This window comes from Scleropages formosus, chromosome 9, assembly GCF_900964775.1.
Source record: "Scleropages formosus chromosome 9, fSclFor1.1, whole genome shotgun sequence".
Classification (NCBI taxonomy): domain Eukaryota; kingdom Metazoa; phylum Chordata; class Actinopteri; order Osteoglossiformes; family Osteoglossidae; genus Scleropages; species Scleropages formosus.
The window spans coordinates 13,558,747-13,583,779 of NC_041814.1; the positions used below are offsets into that span (position 1 = coordinate 13,558,747).

Below are 25,033 nucleotides of genomic sequence, written 5' to 3' on the forward strand. Positions count from 1 at the left end.
CACTAGCTGAGATCTGTTGTCTATGCATCCATGTAAAAATTAAACGATCGTATAGTGCTACTTGGTAGACGTGATTTTTTTAGCTTGATAATGACGACCAAATAATAGGATCAAAATGATATTTTTATTTGTACTACAATGGTTAACCACTACAATGCAATCACTCTCAATGAGCATCACCTAGTACTATCAGTAAGTTATATTTACAGCAGTAATAAAATACTGGAATTTTACAAGCTCAGTTGTTTGAAAACTACTGTATTCTGAGAAATAATGCGTAAAGTACACAAGAAATACCTACATTTGCAAAAAATGCTGTTCAAATAACTAACCTCTAAAATATCATGTCAGGCATTTCAAATATTGTTGAATTCAACATATTTTTGCCACAGATGAAGATGCCATCCTTACATTTCTGGGGTACATTTCCTCTTGGTGCCCCTAAAAGAGAAACAAAGCTACTCAGTTCTTTTCACATAGTCCCTATCCCAATAAATTGCCTCAGAGTATATACACATGTAGTGGGGTGCAGTGGCGCAGTGGGTTTGACTGGGTACTGCTCTCCGGTGGGTCTGGCGTGCCTTGCAATGGACTGCCGTCCTGTCCTGGGTGTGTCCTCTCCTCCTCCAGCCTTACGCCCTGTGTTGCCAGGTTAGGCTCTGGCTCCCCGCGACCCTACATGGGACAAGCGGTTTCAGACTGTGTGTGTATATATATACACACACACACACACACACACACACGTAACATACAAATGGGCAAAAACACAAAATGACAGACAACAGCACTAGGAGATGAACTCCAACCCCAACCCCCCCTTGCACAGGAAAGCAAATTTAAGATTTTAGTCTGGTTCAATTAGAAACTATGTTTTAGCTTGGTTCCTTAAAATAATAAAATATTTACAACCAAAGGCTATCCAGGAGAAACAAACTGATATTTGTTTAAAACTGATACAAGCAATTTATTTGGTGATCTTTACAACAGTCTTTTCAGAGTATAAAAGGATTAAAGTTCCTTTGTGTAGTAAGATCAGTTCGATCGATTTGAAGAGCCCTTAGCCATCAGGGATGTTGCCCAGGGGTCACCACAAGGAGGTAGCTCTTCTTGAGTTCTTTTTGCAGCAACGAACTGCAAAACATTTGCTGGATCACTGACCACGTACACGCCCACACCAGTGGATTTGATGAACATCAATAACACAGATGTTAAACTTTGGCTACATGAAGCCAATTTTACAGCTTAAAGCTTGCCCCATGGCATTAAAGAACTGTTTTCTGATCATACGATAAATAAATTAGGTTGCGTTCAAGTTACAAGATGCTGCAGTACTCTACAGCCCTCTAGAAGTAACGGCGGACTCTCAGACAGTATGCCAATTAGAATTTCTGTTCATGTAACGACAGATGGATGGAAGGGCCATTGAGTCAAGTTTGAGTCCTAGTAACAACTCATGTGGTTTCCATGGAAAGGGAAGAACAGCGTCGTCTTCGACACATACAAACTCCACACACCCTGAGCTGGACTCAAACCCAACGTCAACCCAGCAGCTTATGAGATGCGAGGTACTGGCTTGACCTGCTGTGCCACTGTGTCCTCCCAAGAAGCTCTCTAGTTCCTGCAAAAAAAAAAAAAAAAAAAAATGGAGTTTTAATTATTAATGTAAAGGAAATACTGTGAAATGTCATATAATGAAACTGCTGCACTAGGAGAAGGCAAATTGAAGAGTGAATACTTCAGTACAGTAACTACAGAATCACCCTGCAATTTTGTAATGTTTCAACTTCTTAAAGCGTCAAAAAGCTACTTTTAAACCATCTTTAAAATGTATCTTTTTCTCAAGCCAAATCAGACCACTGTATATATAACCTGACTAACCTATTGAGTACAGTATAAGTCTTTGAGAAGCGACCGGCTGGAACCTGCCCATCCCTTGCGGAGCGATCAGACGGGTGTCCGTCCATGCCCCTCCCCCACAAGCCCCCTTTCCCGCCCTTTCGTCCTACAGGTCTGGCTCCTCCCACGATGCAGACCCCGCCCTGAAGGGGCGTGGCGTGTCTCACACGAGCGCTCCATGTTTGGAGGAGGCTGTTGCAATGAAGTGAAATAGCGGTGTGACGGAGGTGAGCGGCGGGGCAGACAGCGGGACAGAAAGCGCACCAGAAACGAAGAGCGCCGACTAACCGCTCCGCAACGAAAGTGAAAGACCGTATTAGTTAAACACACACATCACGTTGTAGTTCGCTTCATTTCTTCTCTGGTAAACTATTTTCAAAACCGCTTGAATTTAAGTTAAAACCGAGTAATCTGTGTGTTCATACGATATTACTATAGCGCGGTTTTGATAAAATAATATAAGGACGATGATATAAAGACACTTTTTCGGTTGACATTCGATCCACTGCTTATTCTTGTGGAGAATAATCAGTTTTTCTTTCTTTTTTTAGGTTCTGTGAAAATTTCTCAAGAGATTGATTTTTGAAACACATTCACCGGAATATTACTAGGTATTATCATTGGTTATAGTTATAACTACGCCATGCATAGTTAATTAGTGAAAATTAATTCTATCTAAATTACTAGAATGGAAAGCGTTTAAAGGATTTTTCATTTGCCCTGATTCCTTTCTCGCAACTGATTTAAACCTGGACATTTCAGTTTATTTCCTAATATTTTGTGCTTCAGATGTTTTCTCAAAATTATGCCAGAGAAAACCGAAAGCCCACAGTTGACATGCTGTAACTTTAACTGTCTCTATTTAACAGTTGAAAATAGAAGAGAATTTCACCACGCCAACTTCCCTCTGTGCTGATGTTATACAGCCACAAAGAATAAATCATGGCAGTTGTGGACAGGTAAATCCATCTTAAATTCGTACGAGCAATAAACTTTATTGCTTAAAAGTAAGCGGAGAGATACAGACTGCTCTCGTTAAATTTTAAGTTGCATCGAGTATTAAGCACCCATTAATTCTTTAAAAACACGTGCAGTCAACTGGTTTTATTGGCGAGTAAAAGTCTTAATTACAAGAAAGACTAAGACTACAGAAGAGTATTTTGGAGTGTAAAAGTTCCCTTTAAAGGTGTAATTAGGCTACAGTTTGTACTTTGTATATTGTATACTTGAATATTTTTAAATTTGACCGTAGACTGACTAACGCAGTACCGTTACTTTCACGAGTTAATCGTTTTGAATATATAATATTCCGCCAGTTTGCGAATGTAAGCGGGTAACCAGATATTCAAAAAAACAATACGTAATCCCAGAATGCACTACTCCAGGATTTACAGCATTACCTCATCCCATGAGCCACCGCGTGAAGAAGAATCTTCTGGGTGGTCGTCTAGGCAACGCGCCTTATCTGAAAATAACGAATACGCCCAGCAAGTCGCCTCCAGCCAATAAGAGACTCAGAGCATGACATCATTGCTATTTTTAGTGTGGGAGCAGAAGCAGATAAGGTTTGCCTCCACGCTGGAAGAGTTCAGAATATACAGATCATAGTGGAGGGACGGGTTGCAGCGTGTGGAAGTGTGGAACCTAAACACAAAGTTTAGCGCTCGGTTTTCTTCAGCCAGAGCGTTGAAAGCCGCACAGAGCGACACATAGAGACGATTAGGAGTAGTAGGTGAGTTCTAATTCCGACGTCCGTCCGGGCCGTCTTCACTTTTACTTACTAGCCTTGCTCACCAGAGTAGGAAGCAGAGGGGGAGTAAAGAGGACAGTCTGTCGAGCTGGACTTTTTCCCGAGTTCCTGGCGCATTAGAGCGGATACAGAACCGAAGCGTGTCTCCCAGTCCCAGACGGTACTGGTGCTGAGACAGATTGCGGGAGCGCCCCGACCGACCGGCCGCTCGCTAACTTTCGAGGAGTTTCGCTCCCAAGCAGGCGCCCCTGAAACCGGAGGCGGAAGAGAGGGAACTGTCAGTCCTGTTTGTTGCGAGAAGTTTTAAACTTCGTTCTGGTTGTTCTTCTATGTCTACCAAGATGGAGACTACTTTCTACGACGACTCCCTGAACACCGCCTTCTCCCAGCACGACGGCACCGGTTACGGATACGACCCCAAGGCGCTGAAGCAGAACATGACCCTCAACCTGTCGGACCCTTCGGGGACCCTGAAGCCGCACCTGCGGGCCAAAGTCAACGACATCCTCACCTCTCCGGACGTGGGGCTCCTCAAACTGGCCTCCCCCGAGCTGGAGAGGCTCATCATCCAGTCGAGCAACGGCCTCATCACCACCACCCCGACCCCGACCCAGTTCCTCTGTCCCAAGAACGTGACGGACGAGCAGGAGGGCTTCGCCGAGGGCTTTGTGCGGGCGCTGGCCGAGCTGCACCACCAGAACATGCCCAGCGTCACGTCTGCCCCGCAGACGAGCGCCAACAGCGCCCTGGCGCCCGTGTCCTCCGTCGCGGGCAGCGCCGCCTACAGCTCCGCCTTGCGCGCAGAGCCGCCCGTCTACGCCGACCTGAACACGTTCAATCCGGCCATCAGCACGGCGCAGGCGCCCGGCTACAGCAGCGCGAGCCCGGCGCTGAGCTACACGTCGGCCCCGCCGCAGCGCGCCATGAGCAGCCTGCCCGTGCAGCACCCGCGCCTGCAGGCGCTCAAGGAGGAGCCGCAGACCGTCCCGGAGATGCCCGGCGAGACGCCCCCTCTGTCCCCCATCGACATGGAGAGCCAGGAGCGCATCAAGGCCGAGAGGAAGCGCATGAGGAACAGGATCGCCGCTTCCAAGTGCCGCAAGAGGAAGCTGGAGAGGATCTCGAGGCTGGAGGACAAGGTGAAGAACCTCAAGTCGCAGAACTCGGAGCTCGCGTCCACGGCCAACATGCTGCGCGAGCAGGTGGCGCAGCTCAAGCAGAAGGTGATGAACCACGTGAACAGCGGCTGTCAGCTCATGTTGACGCAGCAACTGCAGACCTTCTGAGCGGGGAGGACTTGAGACTTGGCTTGAGGCGAGAGCGGGAGGAGGACTAACCGAAGCGGAGACCGAGTAGCGAGACACGGCTTTACGGACGAGCTGCTGCGGCGCTATGGACGCAGAGTACTGCGTGCGAGCGGCGGGAGGAGGAGCGCGTGGCCGATTTGCCCCTCGCGCCCCACTCCCCATGGCGCGCGCGGGAGTTCGGGCTCCACGGACGGGACGGGGTGGGGTTGGTTGGGGGGGGGACTAAGTAAGATGAGTTTTGCTGGAGAGAGAATCGGTCCACGGACGACACACTTTAACTGCTCGCCCTCGTGCCGCGACGAGACTGCAGCTCGTTGTCCGCGAGCGAGTGGCGCGCAGCCGCTGTTACGAGACTGAGCGCGCGATGGACGGCGGAGCGACCCGTCCGAAGGCTCCGCGCTAATGATGAAAGCTGTAAAATGGACTTTTTCTTCCTTAATTGCAGTTGAGTTGTTAGAAAAAAGCTTCGAAACTGTTTCTTCAACTTGTTTAATGGGGTTTAACTCATTGTTATTTGTATATAATATGAACCTGGAGTTATTTCAGTTTACCATTTTAATAAATGCAGTAATTTTTTATGTTCTGAGCACCTCAGAAAACTAATCCAATATTTAAGAATTGTAATAAAGCATCTAAAATAATTTGTTTGCGTAATGGTCTTCTCACTTGTCAAGACTGAGCGAACAGGTGGCACAAACTGGAGAAACGGCTCCTGCATAATGATCCATTCCACCAAGTGTTGGAATTGAAAGTCCTACATTTCCAAGTAGCACTTACATACACACTGCAGTGCAATGTTTAATTGGGTTTAAGACCTAGTTTTGAGGAATTCAATTTAGATGTTAACACAACTCTTACGGTACTTAACAAATTAATCTGAAAAATTGTATATGCCTATTTCTTTTTTGAAAAACTTATTTCACATGCTAACAAATATTTAATGGCTCAATTAAATGGATTATTCATTAATACATGTGAAATGATTGGTTATAGTCACTAGAGGGGTTGGTGGATGGCAAATAAAATGCAAGCGCACAGCGCACCCCTCGTGCTGAAATATTTATAATTGCAGCTTTAAAAACAGTTCACCTGTAGAGGGCGACATTGCGCTACACAGTTAGTGCTCTCTGATTTTTTTTTTTTTTTTTTTTAAATGAAAATTATACCGTACTTGCATTTTTATAAGTACAAGAAATACAGTATTAGTCTATTGAATGTGAACATGTGATACATTTTAATTTCGTATGTCCCACGTTCTTGGTTTAGTTCTGTTTTCACACCACAAACTTCGGAAATATTAAGTTACTGAGTTACACCAAGAATACACAAAGAAACTCACTACAGTTTTCTATTCAAATACAAGTTTTTTCATAGAAAAATTTTAGAATTCTTTGATATGGATGCTAACAATTATTTCAAGAACACTTTGCTGGGTAATGTATTCTCACTTTTGCTGATGCCTTTGTCTAAATCAGCAGGACATAGCCTTTCACTCTTGGTGGTTTATTCCAAATGGCTGGTTTTGGAGAAAAGTGAGTATGCAGCAGTCATTCGTGTGATGGGTTTCAAAAATAAATTATAAAATCTTAGAGAAACCTTCAGTTGAAGCTGTTTCATTTTTGAGTTCAGTTCAGGTCATAATTATCCTATCAATTTATTCTATACAAGCAATTCAGTTTACAAGTAAAAATCAAAGCAGAGGGACAAATATATAAGTACAGTGGTTACATGTGTGCCTTGCACTGGTCATATGGTGGTAACATTTACCACGTGTATAGACAGGTGAAATGTTTAAACCTCAAGCGCGCGCACACACATATTTTCTGAACCGCTTGTCCCATACTGGGTCGCGGGGAACTAGAGCCTAACCCGGCAACACAGGGCATAAGGCTGGCAGCGGAGGGGACATATCCAGGACGGGACGCCAGTCCATCGCAAGACACCCCAAGGGGGAATCAAACCCCAGACCCACCGGAGAGCAGGACCCGGTCCAATCCACTGCACCACCGCACCCTCTACCTCAAGCATATTAAATATATATTTATTTAGCAGATGCTTTTCTCCAAAGCAACTTCCAATGAACTCTGTAGTGTTATCAGCCCACACACCTCATTCACCAAGGTGACTTACACTGCTAGATACACTACTTACAACGGGTCACTCATCCATACATCTTTGCACTGTGGGAGGAAACCGGAACACCCAGAGGAAACACACACACAGACACGGGGAGAACATGCACACTCCACACAGACTGAGCAGGTATCAAACCCACATCTTTACCCACCACCCAGGTGCTGTGAGACAGCAGTGCTACTTGCTTGTGCCACCATGCCACCATACGCCCCCTATTAACATGTTGGGTACTTTCTAGGTGTAATAAGAAAGGCTTAATTAATTCCCCAAGTGTGCTGTTGTTAATTATTATTGTTAAAACATCATTAGCCTTAACTATTTCATACTGAAGGAAGTGTAAAAACTACATAATAGAATTTAGCCCAAGACTTCCGGGACTTGGTTGATGATGGCTGTTGACCACTTATCTTAGAATTTTGCATTTGTCTAATGCTCACAAGGGGCCACGGTGGCGCAGCGGGTTTGGCCTGTGCCTGCTCTCTGGTGGGTCTGGGGTCCAAGTCCTGCTTGTGGTGCTTTGTGATGGAGTGGCATCCCGTCCTGGGCGTGTCCCCTCCCCCTCCAGCCTTGCACCCTGTGTTGCCGGGTTAGGCTCCGGCTCACCGTGACCCTGCTCGGGACAAGCGGTTTCAGTCAAGGTGTGCGTGTGCGTGTGCTTGTGTGTGTAATGCTCACAATTAAAGGAAATTCCGAAGTTAAATACAAAATGACTCTTTCAGTCACATATATACTTAAGAAAGTTGTGCAATCATGGCAACAGTAACCAGGATGAAATGTTTTTATTTTTACTTCAGAAAAAGCATATACCACATGTAATACAAAAGAATGCTATAGAAATACAGTTGCACTGAAATCTATAACTTTCATGAGTCATAGATTTTTTGCTAGAATCGAGAAAGTTCAATATTCAGACTCCAGGATAAAATGATTTAGAGGTTGCAAACACAATAACAGGCATGACATGACGAAACTCATTATTTACTTGGTTGCTGTGGGGATATTAGATTAGAATACTTGAGAGCATGCGTTTTGTGTTTAGTGGTTTTCAAGGAAGCAGTTAGTCAACAGCTGCAGCTATAGAGAGAGAAACCAGCATTGTGAATAGCTACAGTAATTATTCGTATGTGCTAAGATATCCTAAGTTGCACATTCTAACATTTTTGTATTTGTTTTGAAGTGGAAAGGCAACTATTTCTTACAGGCTATCCCATTATGCATTCAGCCATCTTTCCTAATCCTTATGCTACTGAAGTTCTTCATTTGAAAAAGAAAGACCTGATCGAAGGCATTTCTAAAACAGAATATCTGCTGAACCTTCTGATTGACAAAGGAGTCTTTCCACCCGAGAAGAAAGCTCTCATGTCCTACGACAGAACAAGAGAAGAGAAGAACTCAGAATTTCTGGATGTCCTGCTCTCACAAGGTGAGCGAGCATGCCGGCTGTTCTTCTACCCTTGTCTGAAACTGGTCGAGCCGGACCTGTACCAGAGCATCAGAACATATGTAGGTGAGATAAACAAGAATGTCCGTGATGCTAGGAGGCAACTGATCGGATACCTGTTGGAGAGGGACAAGGAAGAACCCCGTGTACATAATAGTGATTTCACTCCTCCAAATAATGTATATTCAGCAGCTCCATTAAAAAAAGTAATTTCACAAGCAAACAAGAAGGAAAACAACTTTCAACCAACTACCATTTCAAAGGCGAATGTAGGAGCAGCTAAGAAGATGCAACATAACCATAATGGGATATTTGATCTTGTCGCAACAGGAAAGCTTTCCCTATTAGAGGAGCTTTGGAAAGGCAAAGATGTCAATGCTATCAATTCATCCCAGGAAACCTTGTTACATATTGCTGCCCAGCATGACCAGGTTGCTGTCATGAAGTTTCTCATCAGCAAAGGAGCTAAGCTGGACATAAGAGACAGTCAGGGTAGGACAGCGCTGCATAGAGCAGCAGAAATGGGCAATACATCTGCCACCAAGGTCCTTCTGCAGAATGGTGCAGACATCTATGCTCTAGACAAGTACTCAGATATGCCACTTGACTTGGCTGTACAGAATATACACCAAAGTACAGTTAAGCACATTGTAGAGGAAGAAATTAGACACCATAAAAACCGGAGAACCTTCCTGCATGTGGCTGCCATTAAGAATAATTACAACCTAGTCATGGTCCTTCTAAAGAGTGGGTCCCCAGTAGATGCCAAGGATAACCAGAGGAAGACATCTCTCTTTCATGCTGTTAACCTCAGGAACGAGAACACTGCAAGAGTCCTCCTTGAGGCTGGGGCCAAGGTAGACTCAGATATCATGGAGGCTGCATTAAACCTTAACGACAAATCCATGTTCAGCTTAATTTTAAATTATGCTAAGGAGTTGCCTCCTGATGCTATGAAGTCTCTGCTCTTCAAAGCTGTGCAGAGAAACCTGGAATGGATCATAGCAGCTCTTATTGACGCAGGCACCGATGTCAACAGCCGCAATGACCTTCAATACACACCTTTGCTTCTGGCTGCCGAGCTGGGAAATGTGTATGCCTTCAACATCCTGATGTCCAAAAATGCAAGTGTGGAGGATAAATTGCCCAACGGCAACTCCTCACTGCACCTGGCTGTTCAAAGTGGCAATATGCACATAACAAAGCTGCTTCTGGAGGAGGGAGTGGATGCCAATGCAGTCGGTTCACAGGAACAAACACCCTTGCATCTGACTGCACTATACAACCAGTCCGCACTGGTGGAGGAGCTCCTGCATGTTGGGGCCCACATAAATGCTGTTGACCAAAAAGGACTCACACCTCTTCACGTTGCAAGCCAGCAAGGCCACCCGGACATTGTGTCTCTGTTGATACGCAGAGAGGCAGACATTTCTGCTAAGGACAAGCAGGCAAGAACAGCCCTTCACTGGGCTGCAGCACAACCACAGGCTACAGTAGCAAGGTTGCTGCTCTCCACAGGTGCTGATGCCAATGCTGTCGATAAAGAAAAGAAGACTCCATTGCACTTTGCTGCCATGGGAGGCCATGGTGAAGTAGCCTCTGTCCTGCTGGCTAGAAAGGCAAGTTTCAGAGCCAAGGACATGGATGGCTGCACCCCGCTACACTACGCAGCAGCCAAAGGCCACTTAGATGTAGCGGCAGTCCTCTTGTCTACAGGAAAGAAGAGCGTGAATGACAAGAATGTGTGGCGCAAGACTGCTCTGCACCTGGCTTCAGAACACGGTCAGGATTCCCTGATTGACTTGCTAATGTGTAGTGGTGCCAATGTTAATGCACTGGATAACAACAAAGACACTCCACTGCACTGCGCCACCCGTTTCGGTCACCTTGAAAGTGTGCAAAGGCTGTTGAGCTGGACCGGGGGCACTGGAGCTAACCTTCGAGCCAAAAACAACGTCGATAAAACTCCGCTGCAAGTGGCCCAGTGTCATCACACAGCGAACCATCAGGGCATTGCCAGTCTCCTCCAAAAAAAGATGCTTCTGATCAAATAGGGCTGCCCTTAATACAATTATTTCATTACTAATAACTATAGTAATAACATAGCGTATACTATAACACTTAAAGGTTGTTTCAGTACAAGTTTGCAGTTTCAAGTGCTCTAAATGTTTCTACTGTATTCCATTCAAAGTTGATTCAGTTCCTTTACATTAATTAATTATTTGCTTTTATTTTGGTTTGCTACTCTATCCTGATCAAACGCAATCTTTTTGCATTTAAATTAGTATTCAGAAATTCATCAGTCAGCATCTTTTCATATCAGAGATTTTACTGTTCCTTCTTACTCAGAAAAGAATGTATTTCTTTGGCAGGGATTTAAATGTTCAGATTTACTTATTTGTACTGGTTCACCTTGTCTTAAAATGTATAAGTATAAAAATATAAATCCTGAAGATTGTCTGGGTTTCATTAGTAACTTGTTCAGTGTTCTCAGCAATGACAAGAACAACAAAAATCCATAAACAGCACATGCAAAGAGACCAGGGCTTCTAGGATGAAGTCCTTACTGTTTCTCAAAATCAGATGAAACAGTAAATATTTAAACAACATTTTTTCTTCCAAGTGATCTTTCTGCAGTAAGATCTGGGGCAAAGTTAACAAAATAATCTTTAAGTGAATAGTGTTTATTGCATTTTGATGTCTGATTTTAGCTCCACACATTTTGGACAAAAAACCAATTAGAAACAACAGGCAGTTGATAACTGAGAGTGAGTTACTACTAATCTTTGTCCAAGGTAAATTAGTGTTACATGATCACATTGATTGATTTTATGGATAAATAACTGTAAGCTTAATATTTGCAACTTACAATTATTTACCCATTTATAGAGTGGGTAATTTTACCAGAGTAATTTAGGGTAAGTATATTGCTCAGGAGTACTACAGCCAGAGGTGGAAATTAAATCTGTAACCTTTGGTTCTAAAGGCAGTATCTTTAACCACTACACTATTCAATTTGCATAAACACATTTAATGCTGGTCAGCTTGTGGCCACTTTCAACACTCTTTTCCACACAGTCAATAGAAGCTCAATAATACAGGTGTCCCTCAGTTTCAGTTCTACAAACATTTTGCTAAATGTACACAGCTGGAGTTTTAAAAAGTCTTTACAAGTCTTAACATTTTTATTTTTTCGAGGTTTATTAAAATTAAAATTAATTTAATAAGACTCGACATATCTGCAGTGCCAAACTGTTCAATGCCAACTGTTTCACAAAAATGTGTTTTCTAAAATCTGTAACTGAAAAGATCACAGCAAGACAAAACCAGTTTATTATAAATATTTAATAATTTTAAAAAAAAAACAGAATCCGTACGTTAACACGTGTAACCCAAAGGCCAGAAGAGGCTCCGGTGTGCGGTAGGGCATTCTGGGAAAACGGTTCCTCTCTCATGTGACACTGGCTTTGGCTTCAGTGGACTTTTCCGCTCACCGAAGGTCACATGACCGGATGTTTCTGTTGTTGCCGGAGGTTCCCGGGACGGTATCATGGCCCGGAACGAGGAGAAGCAGCTCGGCAGACTGAACAGACTGTGGCTTCAGAAAGAGCGAGAAGGTCAGACACATAGTTGTAATGTTCGCTCAAGTCTCCAACTGTGACTGTCTGAAACCTGTCACATGCGGGAAAAACGCCCTGGCTGTAGCCCGCATTGCATTCCAAGCAGCACGGTAGCGTTGGGGGACAGTGCCGGAAATTATTCGCGTGGGCAAAAAACTCAAACTGTTCTGTGGAAATGAGTGATAGACAACGACTTGGCACGAAAAGACGGGGATTTTACCTTATATTGTAGCTACTGCGTGCTGAGACGAGTTTTGTTTTTCTGTTTGACAGAAGGTCGTATTAAAGATCTTCGCGAAAACAGACCCAAACTGGTGAGGCTGATCGAAATCCAGCATGGAAAATATTCCTGAGTGTATAACGTTTACATTTCCGTCAGTGCGTTTAAATTAACCTCTGACTAATGTCAGATTTTGATCCGTTATTGTAGTCTTCCCTCAATACCGCCTCGGCTCTGAAGAAGTGGATCCCAACCATCAAAAGCGAAATGGAATACTATTTACAGGTATGAAGAACATAACACAAACATTTCGTTACATTAAATAACAGGAAACCCCAACCCCCCCCCCCCCCGTATGGTACTTTGAATTGTTCGCCATCTAGCGGCAAACATCGTGTACTGCACTGTTCGAACACGTGCGACTCCAGGCCACACTCATTACTCCCTTACAAACAGAAAGGTTTGAAAATGCCTAAGAAAATGTGCAAATAATGTGCAGTTTTAGAAATGAATGCATTCTTTAAAGTTTATAATCTGACCATTTATAACCTGAGAAGCAGCTGTATATGGATTATGTCATTAATTATTATCATTAATTTATTAGATCTTTGGTTTTCCCCATTAGCATACAGTATGTGAGTTCTCTGTTTATATTTATATTGACATGTACTCATTTAGCAGGTGCTTTTCTCCAAAGTGCATCTCAGAGAAAAATCCAATTAGTGCATTACATCAACAGAAGGGGAAACTTGGATGCAGACACATGATTCTGAAGCATAGCTAATTTGCCACATTCCCCCATATGAACCAGGTGGAATTTCTTGCATTCTGGAATTCATACTATTCTGTTTGCGTGGAAAGTAGAAGACGTGACAAAACTCAGAAGGCAGCGAATACGAAAAGATTTTGTGTTTTGTCTGTGCTTCTGTATAACCATTTTTTTTCAAAATTTAAAACTTGAAAGGGAAGTTAAATAAATGTGAACAAACTAGCACATCTTTTTTGAAACACTTTATTTAATTTACATAATTTAATCACATATGACCCCATTTAGCCTGATAATTTGTCCACCTCAGTTGTTCCATTATTGCTCATATTATGTTTTCTCTTCTTTTTTTTTCCAAATTACTTTTTCATATGATTGCAACACAGTTTGTTCCAAATGAAAATTATTTGCTCTAAAACAACGTTAGTTATATTTGCTGTCATTAATATGATTTCCATACTGTCACCATTACTCACAAATTCCAAGTGGTGAAGTGCTGAAGTTGTATAATTTATGCATGGCATCTAGCTTCCACTAGAGCTAAACTACCAGTACTGTCCACAGATCAACCTGCATAAAGTTGTGTTAACACATTCATATGTAATGAATGAAGACAATTGTTTAATATCATTGATAATAATGCAGAACCAAACAGTATGGGTAGTATGAGTAACTAACTAAATTAGTAACTCAGTCTTTGTTTTTACACACACACAATAGTGAGCAGTCAGAACTCATGTAGTAGTGAAGATGTAAGCGTATGGAGTAAAATAATTAGTAGTGCAGGTTTCCTCCAGGGTGCAAAAGGGTAATTCCATAAATTAAAATCCCTCAAGTATTTATAGCTGTGTATCTACTTTGTGACATGTACATATCAATGAAGCCACTAGAACCCAGAACAATTTTTAAAAGAAAAAGAAAATAATGAAGGTGTTTAAAATCTCACAGCAGGTTGAGCCTTTCCAATTGGTTTGATTGCGCTAAAGTGAATGTAAAGCTAACTACAGCTGCTGCATTTAATTCAGCAAAACAAAAATCAGGAAGTAAAGACAGATTTAACATGTCAGATTCCTAAAACACATAACCTTTTATAAATTAATTTGTAAAATTTTGTTAGTCAGCAGAAGAAGTAATGTCATGATAGAGGGTTGGTTGTGGGGAGTAAAATGGCATGAAGAGACATTCATGGTTTGGTGTGCATTTGCAACTGTGGGCCTGCGCACTGTGTTCCACAGTGTGGAGGAGTTTCCCGCCTTGATAAGTTACTGGCCTTGGGTTTTGAGATCCGATTTACTCTTTTACAGCAGTCCCAGCTTTCCCACTACCCTGAGAGAAAAATCACAGAGTTCCATAAGCACCTTGAGGAGCTCGAAAGGGAGTACAAGCTTTATCTGCGCAAACTCCGGACCCTTGATCCAACTTACAAACACCATCCGTGGACACCCCGGCCCTATGCTAAGAAAAGGCAGACTGAGGACAATCCCCCGTCTATTACTCCCATAGCCGGTATATCTGCTTATTTTTTACCCAGTTTACATGCTGCAGAGTTAATTCCCTTCATTTTAATAAGTGATGCATGACCTTTCTCTGTAGGAGGGACTTTATTCTCAAGTTCAGTTTTTTGTTCCAGTGTTTTGTTCCAGCATACATGTTTATCCTGTATCTTGCAAAGACTTAAAGGATTGAACTGCCAGATCTGGTCTTTTTGATCCTGTCTGGATGATGTTGAATTATCTGTGCTATATCATATTTTTGCTTTTATTTATATAGTATTATAACACATGTACTGTTTCATGTCTGACAAAAGCTTTAGCTGAAAATTGTGTGCATATTTAACTTTTCCATACAATCTGACCTTTTACATTCAGGGTAAAAATTCCATGTATATTATATGTTAGGCAGGTTTTGACTTTTTTAAATAGATAATATATTTTAAAATTACTGATGAACTGGACAAGTCATTAACAATACTGTATTATATGTTTTTCTCTAGTGAAAAAGTTGTGCAGTTCTGTACCTTCTGGCCAGATCAGTGAGGAGGGCACTGAATATGACATGCCAAGGAGTACTGGGAATGAGGATACACCGGCGTCAGAAAAACGGGGACAGCTGATGGCATTATCCTCTAGCATCACCTCCACCCAGGACCTCCCAAGCCAGGATCAGCCTCTGTCTTTCAATATGGATCGAATGCCCCTTATTCTTGCTAGATCACAAGTAACACATGGAAGCCTAAAGGCAGACAGCTTAGCTGAGGTGCTGCTCTCTGGCCTGCCAAACCTACACAGCTGCCCACGGGCTCAGGCACTGGCAGCCCAGAAGAACCCCACCATGACAGCAGGAGTGGCTGACCCTGTCCTCTCTAATAGGATTCAACAGAGCATGCCACATGTCCTACGACTGAGCTGTTATTCTTCTTCTGATGAAGATACATGATGGATTAGTAGTCTGTGGAGCAAGGGCTCTATGATTGTTGCTGAAACATCAGCATTGGCTGTGGGGTAGCGCTACATGATATCATGTCATGTCTGTAGACAATATAAATGTTTATATAAAATCTAACTCTCCTGAAATGGCTGTTTCTGCATTTCTCTTAAATCATTATGAATAACTGGGAAATAGTGGAAAAGGGTTAAGAAAATGTATTTTTCTTCCTGGTATCCACTAGATCATTGATAAAATAAGGCAGTACCTTTATATTTATTAAGTAACAAGAAGGTTTGAGAGAGGTTTTTTGTGCATTTGAAATTCTTCACTATCAGATTCTAATTATGAGCATAGGAAACCTGCTGATTTAAAAGGGTGCCACTCGATTTTTTTTTCTTCATGTACAGGTCTTTGTGTCAAGGCTGTACCCACAAGCAGACCCCAGATGCATCCTCCTGCACTGCACCATCGCTGCCGGCTCACGGTTCTGGGAACTGAGCCACCTCAAATACCTCATGTCTTCCATTCATTCCGAGCAACAGTAAACCCCCCACAACAGTAGCACTGCACTTCTTGTTCCAGAAGCCCTTGGCAAAACACAAAACTTATCCAATTTAAAACCATTCTTACCTATGGTATGCATTATAGTTCCTACTTTTTTTGTCTTTAGAATCTGTATGTTATTAGTGTAGACATTCAAATATGCCTTAAGAGTGTAAATAGGTATTGTTCAATTTCAAGTACAATTAGTTTTTATTGTCATTCCTCTGTACAGCTTGTGTACAGTGGAACGAAATGTCGTTTCTTCAGAGACCATGGTACGATACAGAACATAGCACAAGACAATAAATAAATACACAGGACAGGACATGGACGCGGGTATGGATGCAAGCTGTAGGCAGTTGTGGAGTAGTGTAGTGCTGAGTTAATTGTTCGACGGAGCCAGGTGAGCACTGGGAAGCAGCTGGGTGCTGAGTAGTCTGACTGCTTCAGGGAAGAAACTGTTGCGGAGTTTGCTGGTGGAGGCGCGGATGCTCTTGTATCTCCTGCCAGATGGCAACGGGGCGAAGAGTCCGTGAGAGGGGTCGTCCACAATGCTGGTGGCCTTGCGGATTCAGCGGTTTTTGTATGTGGAAGAAGGAGGAAGAGGATCTCCAATGATCTTTTCAGATGTTCTTACCACTCGCTGTAGGGTCTTGTGGTCGGAGACTGTGCAGTTCTCCTACCGTGTGGTGAGACAGCTAGTCAAGACGCTCTCTATCGTCCCCCTGTAGAAAGTAGCGAGGATGGGAGGGGGCACTTTGGCTCTCTTCAGCCTCCGTAAGAAATGGACATGCTGCTGGGCCTTCTTGGCTAGGCAAGTGGTGTTCAGGGTCCAGGAGAGGTCCTCCGTCATGTGCACACCAAGAAACTTGGAGCTTTTGACTCTCTCCACAGTTGTTCCATTGATGTGCAGTTGTGAGTGGTCTACTCGGGTCCTCCTGAAGTCAACAATTATCTCTTTAGTTGTGTCAACATTTAGAGATAGTTGTTCTCTTTACACCATTCTGAAAGCTGGTTCACCTCCTCTCTGTATGCTCACTCATCATTGTTGCTGATGAGGCCCACAGGTGTAGTGTTATCAGCAAACTTGATTATATGATTTGAACTGTACTTTGCAGTACAGTCATGAGTCAGTAGGGTAAACGGGAGTGGACTGAGCACACAGCCCTGGGGAGCGCCGGTGTTCAGTGTGGTGGTGCTGGAGGTGGAGTTGCCAATCCTGACGGAATAAGGTACAACAATTATTCCAATTTTTGAGTCCCTGTATAAAGATCTAATAAATGATAAAAGGGTTTCCTGTTTCAGGGGTTTGCGTCAGGCAAGTGCTTTTTTTAACTCGTCAGAAGGAAGGCTACAAGAAAATAGCAAAAGGTCGCTGGCTTCATTTGCACTTTTAGTTTTCCATTAAAGTGGAAATACTTGCTAAGTTGCATAAGGAGTATGTCAGTTCAACAACATAGATTATTAAACAGCAGAGCACCTGAGTCAAAATTTAAGAAACTGATTCTGAACAAACCACAGTGACTGATGTGGTCCTCGGAAACAATTCTTTGAGTGCAAAGAGGGTGCGCATCAGCACAGCACCCAATTCCGGTAAATCTAGTATTCTATATTCAGGGGCTTGCAGTCCTTTTCTGCAGCGCAAGCAAAGTGAGATGGTAATGGAGAGGGTGGGGTCTGGCTAGACCACAGTGAGAACGTTGCACTGCTTATACCCCCCACCCCACAGATGCTTTCTTTGTCAATCCTGAAACCTGAAAAAGGCCTGTTGCTTTTCATGTGGCCGGGTTCCCATTTCTTATATCTGCTTAAAGAGTTTATAGTACTAAAGCAGAATTTCTAGACACTGTTTACAAACATGCATTACTAAGTCAACGATCAACCCATCCATGTCAGTTTATACAGACTTTACGTGTGGAATTTCTGTTATTTCTCTAAAATATCTCTTTTTGCCGTTGCTCTTAAACCGTGATGCTCTCTAAATAAGGATATTGGTGGGGTGTATCTCTCATCAGTATTAGATGGGATAATGAGAATGTTAAGAAAAAAATCACAACTTTTACCTTTCAACTACTGGGGTAACCGATTTTATTTGAGCCAAATATTAAATGTTGTGTTATGTTTTATTAATTATATTTTATAAGTTCTTTTCTCAAGGGAAGAGCACCAAGATCCTGTCTCTCTGAGAAGCATTTTTAAGTTCAGCCTTTAAATCTTTCGCTTTCTGCTAAAGGCCGATGCAGTGGCTAAAATGTGTTATCAGCTTCAACCAATAAGGTGCCACAAGATCAAAAATCAACAACAGGTAAAACTGATCACCTAATTAAAGAAATTCCAGTGCAGAGCATAACAACGTGAAACAACGCGGTTGTGTGTGTATATATATATTTATATTCCTTTTTTTTAAATATTCTGGAATGTAAATTAATGGCAAGCCTGAGGTCAATACTGTCAATTAAATGTTTGTCAGTGGCCCTTGATACCAAATGTTCAAAAAAGGAAAACATAACAGCAAACAACTAAGGCTCATTTTGAGCCCTTTTCTAATAACCAGTATGCATTTCACAGCATGTCTTGGCCACACAGAAAATCAAGCTTTGGTACGGTGAGCAAGCCGTATGGGGCAAGTGGCGTTGGGAGGCGTGAAAGGGGCGTGTGGGTGGACCCTGTGGGTTCCACACGTCTCGTTCAAAGCCTTATTACGAAGTGCAATCAGACTGATACTTTCCTCTCGAGACCTCGGAGCATACACGCCACACTTTGCAGAATGAATTCCGATCCCAGCTGTGCGTACCCTCAGATCTTTATGGTGGACAGAGGTGGGATGCAGACGGCCATGGGACAAGCTGTCCCGCTGCCGTGCTGGTCTTTCCCACCTCAAAGAGCAAAGTCCAGTAAGAGGAGCTGCGGTGAAGGCTGTGTGATGACCATCGTGCTGCTGATGCTGTTCCTGGTGCTGGCAGCACTGGGGTTGGGAGCCTATCAGATCCTGAAGCTGCAGGCTGAGCTGGTGCAACTGAGACAGGTTAGTGCTGAGGGCTGAGGGCTGGGGGTATGAAATACTGCTCTTCTTTAAACCTGGATGTTTGCTGTGTTCAGTTTTGGCTCTTGTACTTAGTGTTGTCTATGTATCAGTGCTTCTGTTCTGCTCTCTGCCTGCTGTTGAGGGAAAAAAAAAAAAAAAGCAATTTCCTGCCGATAAGCTTTCAAGAGATTTCAGTCAATGTGATTTCCAGATAATGACTATATGTAAGTAACCAGAGAATTGCTGTAATTTATTGTATTTTACATGCATGTTTAGTCCTCAGTTTGAATGCATACCCTTGAACTCTGTTTTCACCTGTGTGAGCTCTACGACCACTGGAAAGAATGTGGGAGACAGTGAGCGGGGAGAAATTGTAAGAGGTGTTATGTGTGGGGGTAAAGCAGTATGAAGAACACGACGAAGCATGAATATGGAATATGTTCTGAATATGAAAGGGGCATTTTGTGATGGCCTGTAACTGCCCAGTAGAATTCTGAGTTTCCTCTGACATTTAAAAGCATGCGGGCGGAATTGCATTGTAGCTGTGGTCAACAGTCCGCTCTGACAGGAAGTGCTGAACTCAGGCCTGTGGTTTGTGTAACAAGCCAGATCCATGTCTGTTGTAGAACAGAGTTTGTCTGTACTAATGCAATAACATTACTTCTGGTTTCAGGAGATGGCAACACAGAGTGACATGCCCACAGTGCAGAGGCAAACGGGTAAGCCTTTAACTTAATTTACATCTGAGTGTAGGAAGTCCAGTACACAGTACACACACACGAGTAATATTTTCACCCCTGTGAAAAAAAGTTTCCAGAAAGACTTCACGTGGCTGCTTTAAATTACTCTTATTAAGATATATTTGCATATGTTCCACCTTACCCCTGTGTAGGTTTGTGTAGGATTTGGCTTAGGCGGATGTGTGAACTAACAGGAGTCCCTGACCTTTTGTGCTGTTGCAGGTCTTGAAGAGATCAAAACAGACCAGGAGATCAGGCAGGCTGCTCATCTCACAAGTAAGTTGATGAAAGGATCTGAAAGCACATGCCACATGAGAAGGAAATGTATGAACCTGGATTGCAATTGACATTTAGAACTCGGTAAAGCAAACATGTTTCCAAGTCTTGGGCGGTGTATGTGAACCTACTTGACTTGACTTTTTCTTCTTCAGTTAAGACTGAAAAGTCCAAAGATTATGAGAGGACTCTTCATTGGGTGCCAAAGCACAGCCCTACCTTCACAAGCGGAGTCGTCTACAGGCACGCCGATGGAGGGCTGCAGGTGAACGAGACAGGCCTCTACTTTGTGTACTCGCGTGTGGAATACGAAGCAGTGAACTGTGATTCCCAAAAAGCCCTCATCCACAAGGTCTTCAAGAAGGGCTGGCACCCTGAGCCATCCATCCTTCTAAAGGGACATCCCGAGGACTATTGCCGGAAGGGTCACTGGTCTGCCAGCAGCTATGTGGGTGGTGTCCAGAAGCTAGACCGGCTAGATCGGCTTTATGTTAATGTGACATACCCAGCCCTGCTAAGTCATGAACACAAGAGCAGTTTCTTTGGACTCTTCAAGATTTGAGATCTTTTCGAAGCTATGACTTTCATTAACAAAGGCACTGGCTAAATGAAAACCATGGACTACTTGCTTAGCACAAGATACCAGCCTAAAACTAATAGTAGAGTAATATATTTATTTCACATAGTTGTGATTCATCTTGACAATGGAACAAGCACATCAGAGTTTTGATTTAATTAATTTAATGTGATATAGTGACAAAATAGGCACTGTATGTAAAAGTTTGTTGAACACTAATGGGCTTCTGGGAGTTATTGAATGCATATAAATATTTATTTTCTCATGAAGCTAATCCTGGGGAAACTAGCATTAGATCTGAATGTATGTTCTTTTGAACACAGAAATACAATTAATCTGGCCTGTGCTTTTAGACATCTTTCTTGCTATTTAAAAATTCTTGTATGTGGCAATCGCAGAAATATCAGTTTGAAAGCACAAACATCCAAAACCTGAACGACGAACAGTTCAACATGATTGCAGACGTTCCAGTTTCCAGTTAAATTGCATTATTGACGGTAGAATATTAAGTTGGAAATGGTATGTTTTCATTAGTCTTTTTTGTTTTAGATTACATTGCAAATGCTTGTCAATGATTTTACTTTTTTTTAAAAGTCCAGATCGCCGGGGGAAAATTAAAAATTGAAACTGGAATGAAAGCAAGCTGGCAAAAAAAAACTGCTTTACATCATTTGATCTTTGGTTTTAAAGAGCTGTTTCTCGTTCACTTGTCCTGCCTCCTGTTTACAACAAGTGCTGTGGTTCCTCAAGGTTACATCAGGAAGGTTTTGCTTCACTCCGTGCACGGATCGGACCCAGCCGAAGGACTTGCCAATGCGAAGACGAAAAAGATCACACAAAGATCAGCGTTGTCTGCGAACCCTTTAAGAATGCTATGTTCATTTGCAGTTTCCTTCCTGTGTTAAATTTACTGAGGTGGCTGTCTGCTTCCTGCTCTCAGGGTTGCGGCTGAAGCAGGACCATCGCTGTCCTGTGTGCAGAAACAAATTTTCCAGTACCCTTGCACTAGCAAAGGTAGAAACCACATGCTGAGAGACAAGTGACCTTGCTTTTAACATTCAAATGACTACCTCAGAAAAACGTGGTTTTGAAGGTGCTAAGATGCACATGATACCCACTACTGTGGTCAAGGTTATATTACAGAATTTTTTTTCACGTTTATAATTTCCATTTGGGGGGGGTGCTAATTCCATTTAAGTTATGTGTATATAATAGTTATAGTTAATATTTTAATACTCGTATGTCATGAACGCCACTGTTAGCATATTGCATAGATGCAAGACAGCAGCTATTCCTGCACAGCAGTAACTATGGAACTGAGAAAAGGTGAAAGGCCAAGGCAGACCTAGGGATCTCACTGCCTGAGTGGGCTGTGTAGGGCCCCAATGAGACATATTAACATTGCCACATAACAGCTCACTGACAGAGGGACATCTTTGTGAAGCACAAAGAGTTCTGCTGAACGGTCAGTTTCACTCTGTGATCACATTGTTTAATGCCGTTTACTGTTTTTGATTATATTTTACTAATTATTAAAGGGGACGAATAACTGTGACATCATTCTGCCACTGAATTTACAGTTATTTATTTAGCAGACCCTTTTCTCCAAAGCAATTTCCAATAAACTCTGTGTAGTGTTATGAGCCCGCACACCTTATTCACCAAGGTGACTTACACTGCTAGATAGACTACTTACACTGGGTCACTCATCCATACATCAATGGAACACACTGTCACTCACACACCGTGGGGGAACCTGAACAGCATGTCTTTGGATTGTGGGAGGAAACCAGAGCACCCAGAGGAAACCCACATGGACATGGGGAGAACATGCAAACTCCACACAGACTGAGCAGGGATCAAACCCATCTGCTCTCACACCACCCAGGTGCTGTGAGACAGCAGCACTACTCACTGTGCCATCGTGCCACCCCTGCAATTTATGCTGGTTACCACAAAAGAAAGGAAAATATGTTTTTCAGAAGCTAAGAACATTTTTAGGTCACATTCGAGAAACTGATGTCTGAGCTGTCCCTAAAAATGTTTGTTAAAATTTTCATTATTTCTTATGAGGGAAATTATAAAGTATTCAGTCAAAAGGTCACTCCAGTTTTAGTAGAATATGAAATAGTACTTTCCCACGGATAGTCTGACTCAGAAAATATATTGATGATGACAAAACAATGTAAACATTAAGACATTAAGAGTGTAACAGTTATTAAATTGTAAAAAATTGTGTAACCATAACCTAAATAAGTGTTAAAGCATTCTGCCACTGAATTTACATTTATTTATTTAGCGGAAACTTTTCTCCAAAGCGACTTCCAATGAGCACTATGTAGCGTTTTCAGCTTGTTGAGCATTGTCTCCCTACATAAGACCTGAGGAGGCCGGCCAGTGGCCACAGACACATCCCCATGCCAGCTGAAGATGACCAACTGCTATGATGGATGTAGCATGCTGAGCTGGGGATTCAAGCTACTATACAACAACAATATCATTATGACTCGTAAACTGTCTTAAAATTGTTACTTAATCTAGAATGCCCAGGAGGGGTGGGCAGCCACTGGCCCTTGGATCTCCAGAGTTTTTATCCCTCGCTTTTCAGTTGGGAGTTTTTATTCTTCCCTCCATGGCCAGTAGGCATACTAATAGCTCTATGAAAGCATTATGTTATGATAGTGAGAAGTGAACTGTCTTCTATGTTTATCTGATGTGTTTGTTTTTCTTTCCTTATCCCTGCGTTAAAGTGCTCTGTGTCACTGCGTGAGCAGAGCGCCATATAAAAGTGAATTCAATTGAACTGAATTGACTGAATATAGCAATAATAGATTAGTCATCAACCTCATTATCACTGTAACAAAAAAGCAACTGAGGCATATAAAATAACATGTAAAGCATTTTAAACACTTTAAGACATTTAATTCTTCTAGGTATCAGTTGATGTAAAGTTACATAAATGTTGGCAATAGCCAGCCACAGCTCCAACATCATCATAAAGTTTGCTGACGATACCACCATTGTGGGTCTGATCACCAACAACGATGAGACGGCCTACAGAGAAAAGGTGAGGCTCCTGGCAGAGTGGTGCCAGGACGACAATCTGTCTCTAAATGTCAGTAAAACTAAGGAGCTGGTGATTGACTTCAGGAAACAGGATACGGTTCATGCACCCATTTACACAGGACGGGACATTGTAGAGAGGGTCAACAGCTTCGGATTCCTAGGGGTCACCCTCACTGCCAAACTCACATGGTCCGAGCGCACAGCATCGACCATCAAAAAGGCCCATCAGCATCTCCACTTCCTCAGGCGTCTGAAGAAAGCCAGGATGCCCACTACAGTCCTCACCACTTCCTACAGGTGTGCTGTGGAGTCCGTCCTCAGAAGATGTTTTACATCCTGGGGTAGCAGCTGCTCCATACAGGACAAGAAAGCCCTACAGAGGATAGTCAAAACAGCTCAACAGTCCGGGACACTTGCACCACATGCTGCCTCAGAAAGACGATGCGCATCATAAAAGATCACAGTCACCCCGCACGGGCACTTTTCTTTTCTCTGCCGCGTGCAAAGCCGCTCAGGTCTATTTGAACCCACACTGCTAGGTACAGGAACAGCTTTTACCTCACTGCTGTAAGACTATACAACACTAACCAACGTGCCACCTTTAGTAACTGGAGCTGGACTGCTCCACCTAAGCACATTGGTAAATTACACTGTCACTTCAAGCATTCTCATTCTTTTGTTCTGAGTTCTCTGACTGTTACCATTATTTTTATTACTGTTGCACTATTTATTGTTATTGCTGTTATTGCTGCTATTGTTATTTACTGTCATTGACACTGTTTTGTTTGTCGTTGTTTTGTTTGTGCAGTATTCCTATCGTCCTTGCCCATAGTCTGTGGAGAAGCATTCAGGAAGATTTTCATGATACATGTACATGGTACTTGTATCTATGACAATAAATTTGAAACTTGAAACGTTATGTTTAGCTGACGCTTTTCTCTCCGAAATGCCTTACAATGTTAATCTATTTACCCATTAATAGAGCCAGATAATTTTACTGGAGCAATTTTGGGTAAGTGCCTTGCTCTAGGTTACTACAGCCAGAGGTGAGAGTCTAACCTGTGACCTTTGGGTCCAAAGGCACTAACTCCAATCACTACGCTACCAGCTGTCCCGGTAGTGTAGCTGTGCTCTGTGACTTTATTGTCAACTAGGATTGGTCCTTAATGTTGTCTTCCCTTGTGTAGCTTAAAACATGTTCTGCAACACGTATTTAGAGAACACCGAAATATTTGATTCTTAT

General features: G+C 42.8%; 4 protein-coding genes across 5 annotated transcripts; all 4 read left to right on the plus strand.

Moving 5' to 3' along the window:
• The first annotated feature begins 2,447 nt into the window (after nt 1–2,447).
• Nucleotides 2,448–5,605, plus strand: LOC108923530 (transcription factor AP-1-like). 2 transcript variants are annotated; one of them, XM_029255031.1, is made up of 3 exons: nt 2,448–2,507; nt 2,766–2,855; nt 3,988–5,605. In XM_029255031.1, the coding sequence occupies exon 3, from the start codon at nt 3,988–3,990 to the stop codon at nt 4,930–4,932; it is 945 nt and encodes a 314-aa protein (XP_029110864.1). In that variant the 5' UTR covers nt 2,448–2,507; nt 2,766–2,855; the 3' UTR covers nt 4,933–5,605. The 2 variants fall into 2 exon arrangements, with proteins under 2 accessions (XP_029110864.1, XP_029110863.1); XM_029255030.1 differs by lacking the exons at nt 2,448–2,507; nt 2,766–2,855 and adding an exon at nt 3,438–3,628 and having other exon boundaries at nt 3,988–5,604.
• Nucleotides 5,606–8,301: 2,696 nt separating this feature from the next.
• On the plus strand, nt 8,302–10,620 carry caiap (CARD- and ANK-containing Inflammasome Adaptor Protein). Its single transcript, XM_029255159.1, has 2 exons — nt 8,302–8,748; nt 8,815–10,620. The coding sequence occupies exons 1-2, from the start codon at nt 8,302–8,304 to the stop codon at nt 10,582–10,584; spliced, it is 2,217 nt and encodes a 738-aa protein (XP_029110992.1). The 3' UTR covers nt 10,585–10,620.
• Nucleotides 10,621–12,029: 1,409 nt separating this feature from the next.
• Nucleotides 12,030–16,157, plus strand: LOC108923493 (uncharacterized). The gene is made up of 5 exons (XM_018734262.1): nt 12,030–12,147; nt 12,424–12,464; nt 12,581–12,655; nt 14,441–14,642; nt 15,130–16,157. Exons 1-5 carry the CDS (start codon nt 12,081–12,083, stop codon nt 15,570–15,572), a joined length of 828 nt encoding a protein of 275 aa, XP_018589778.1. The 5' UTR covers nt 12,030–12,080; the 3' UTR covers nt 15,573–16,157.
• A 1,115-nt stretch (nt 16,158–17,272) lies between these two features.
• On the plus strand, nt 17,273–21,309 carry faslg (Fas ligand (TNF superfamily, member 6)). Its single transcript, XM_018734237.1, has 4 exons — nt 17,273–19,131; nt 19,805–19,850; nt 20,094–20,147; nt 20,303–21,309. Exons 1-4 carry the CDS (start codon nt 18,676–18,678, stop codon nt 20,707–20,709), a joined length of 963 nt encoding a protein of 320 aa, XP_018589753.1. The 5' UTR covers nt 17,273–18,675; the 3' UTR covers nt 20,710–21,309.
• Nucleotides 21,310–25,033: the final 3,724 nt, after the last annotated feature.